This window comes from Etheostoma spectabile, chromosome 1, assembly GCF_008692095.1.
Source record: "Etheostoma spectabile isolate EspeVRDwgs_2016 chromosome 1, UIUC_Espe_1.0, whole genome shotgun sequence".
Lineage (NCBI taxonomy): Eukaryota > Metazoa > Chordata > Actinopteri > Perciformes > Percidae > Etheostoma > Etheostoma spectabile.
Genome location: NC_045733.1, coordinates 31554831 through 31557959, shown reverse-complemented (window position 1 = coordinate 31557959; position 3129 = coordinate 31554831). Strand labels below are relative to the sequence as shown.

Genomic DNA, 3129 nt, shown 5'->3' with positions numbered 1-3129 from the left:
TGACCCGATACCGGATAAGTGGATGAAGATGGATGGATTATCTATCATAGTGTCTATATCCCTTACAAGGTTTCCGTCTTGTCCCAAACTACCTTTCTTCCTAATTGTTCATCACTTTTATTTTGCATCTGCTTACTAATCTTGTATCCCGTAAATAGACATGATACAAAAACAGCAGTAATCTTCAGTGTCTCTTATCTATCTTCCTCCGCTGTTGTCTCTCCTCAGGTCTGATCTACGAGGACGGAGGCTGTGTGACACCCTCTGACTGTCCCTGCGAGTACCACGGCATGTTTTATCCATCTGGACAGACACTGCAGGAGGAATGCAACAACTGGTGAGCAATGTTTGACCTCTCTGGTCTGGAAGGTTCTGGATGACATCTTTGATTCATCTGTTCTATAGTGTTCTATTATCCCATAAAACTGTGTGCGAGGAGAACCAACTTAATGCTTTTTATAGTATTTAAATGACACCTCTGACACCTCATTTTCCCCTAATAACCTTCTTTCACTCCCTTTGGATCTTAAAGGTCCCATGGAAGGGGGGGGGGGGGTCCTTGACCAACTGCCACTTTGCTGGTTTGAAAGCCATGATGTCTCTCTCTCATGGGTGGGCCAAATTCTCTGGGCGGGCAAAGCAGAGAAAGGGGAGGTAACCTTGCCCCTTATGACATCATAAGGAGCAAGATTCCAGATCGGCCCATCTGAGCTTTCATTTTCTCAAAAGCAGAGCAGGTTACCCAGGGCGCGGTTTACCCCCTGGCCATTTCTAGCCTTTGGGGGGGCCATAGGCAGACTGGGGGAACTCATATTAATGTTTTAAAAAATGATGAAATTTCCATGTAATGGGACCTTTAAATGAACCCTAGATGGACACACGTGAAACCAACATGAGACCATGTTGCATTACATGTCATCATCATGTATTAAAAACAAAAAAAACAAACAGGTTATTGTCCTGCAGATTCCATACAGTCCTTTTAATCTTCTCAGATCTGACCACCTGGGCCCAGTGTGTCCAGTTTCTATCAGTGATCCTGCCGATTAGCTCAGGCTTTCATGTTACCCACCTGTGGACGTCTCTGCTTTCTGTTTCAGCACATGCGTGGGTGGAGTGTGGAACTGCACCGACTACAGCTGCCCAGGTTCGTGCCTTTTCTCTGTGGTTGGTTGAATTTAAAGTCAAACTGTGCTGCAGGTCACATTCAAATTCAATGCTGATGGTAATCATTTTAGTACAAAAAATTCTATGTAGACATCTCTAATTAGGAAGCAAGAAAGAAAGAAGATTCCTAGCTTGGGGTTGGAAGAAAGAAAGGTTGTAAGGGTGTTTGAAAAAAGAGAACTTTCTAGTAAGTAACCAGGAAAAGGAAGATGGCATCTAAGTTAGGAAACAAGAAAGGAAGAACCTACTTTGTCTCCTACTTTGGTAGTCAAGGAGAAGAAAGTCCCTAGATATGGTGCAAAGAAATGGTTCCTAGTTCAGGAGAAAGGAAAGGAAGGAGGAACCTATTTAGTTAGTGAGGAAAAGAAGGAAAAAATAGGAACAAGAGTCATAATAAATGTATGGTCCCTAGTTATGGAGCAAGGAAAAACAAAGAAGAAAGCATCATAACAAAGAACAAGGAAAAAGAAGAAATATGGTTCGAGCTCAGAGGATGCTTCACGGCAATGACAGATGAGGTTTTCCAGTTTTTGAGAGCAATACATCAGGAAGTAAAAGAGCAAGGAAGGCCAAAGCCTCTGTGTTCAAGAGAACGGAAGGAGGGCACTTCCAAGTTTTGAAGTAAGGAAAAGGAAGATGGCATCTTAGTTAGGGAACAAGAAAGGAAGAACCGTTGTAGCAAAAGACAAGAAAATGGATTGTCTCCTACTTTTCTAGTCAGGGAGATTATAGTCCCTAGATGTGGTGCAAGGAATCGTTTCTCAGATAGGAGAAGGGAAAGGAAGGAGAAGGCTTCTAGTTCGGGAGGAAAAATTAATTATAAGAAAGGGTTCGGATGGCGGATTTTTCCTAGATGGGAAACAAAAAGGAGGAAAGAGGAAGCATCATAAAAGGTGATGAAAGTGGTGGTTTCCTACTTGGGTTTCCTGACAGGGGTCAATGAAGGATGAGGTCAAGGCCAAAGCTCCTTGTTTCAAGAGAAAGGAATCAGGCTTCCTAGTTTTGGAAGAGAAAAAGAAAATTCAAACTGACGAATAAGGGAAAAGGAACCAAGGCAAGAAAGTTAATCTCATTAAGGCAAGAAGAATAGAGAAAGTTCCTAGTTACGGACCAAGGAAAGAAGCTTTCTAATAAGACAACATGGACCGTGCCATTGAGCAAGGTGTCTGCCCTTTAACTACCACACACCAGCTATGTTTCCATCCACACGTTTTTGTCCGATTTTAGTCATGTCAAATTAAAAATGCCTTATGGAAACAGTAAAATTCGATGAAATTTCATGAATATTGACTCAAAGGAAATCATCATATTTTATCTTGATTGATGTTCGGCTTATGTGCTAAACGCTGATGGAAATTTTATTTGCCAAATAAATTAATGAATTGCGATTGAGTTTTAGGTAAAAAAATAACGTCTTTTTTAGATGGGACGTCCTCCGGAATAAATGGAAGACGCTCAAACAGCGAGACATGTCTCAAAAAAAGAGTCTCGCAGCGGTGCCGGTGGGACAATAAAGGCCAAGTTGCGTCTGCATCGTCGTAGCGATGTGTTTATAGCATCGTTGTTCATTATAGCTTGATATGTCGCTATCAGCTGGAACATAAGAACTATGACAACTTATATTGATCCAATATTGATTAACATGTGATGGTAGACGGCGCGATCCATTTTTGTCTAGAAACACTTTGGTGTTGCTTGAATGTTGCGCGATTCAGTGCGAAGATGATCGGAAACACCTTAAAATGTCTCAAATCAATCCGATATGCCAATTTGATGCAAAACAGCGTCATGTGACGTCATCACCACTGGTTTTTATTGGCTTTAAAGCCGTTGGATGGAAACACACTTTCACCAGCTTTATTCTCATTTTTCTCAGTTTTTTTTACCGAATTTCAGATAATTTGATTGACACGTGGATGGAAACGCAGCTAGAGGGACTGAAGAGAAACCCCCTTTTTTTTT

The 3129-nt window shown here is 41.5% G+C and overlaps 1 protein-coding gene across 1 annotated transcript in view; it reads left to right on the top strand.

Annotated features, from left to right (window-relative positions):
* The window catches only part of otog (otogelin), a 143549-nt gene that overhangs the window by 10273 nt on the left and 130147 nt on the right, over positions 1–3129 (top strand). Inside the window, exons 9-10 of the mRNA XM_032520661.1 lie at positions 229–337; positions 1101–1147. Of these exons, the coding sequence (XP_032376552.1) occupies positions 229–337; positions 1101–1147 (156 nt within the window). The remainder of the gene's footprint in view (positions 1–228; positions 338–1100; positions 1148–3129) is intronic.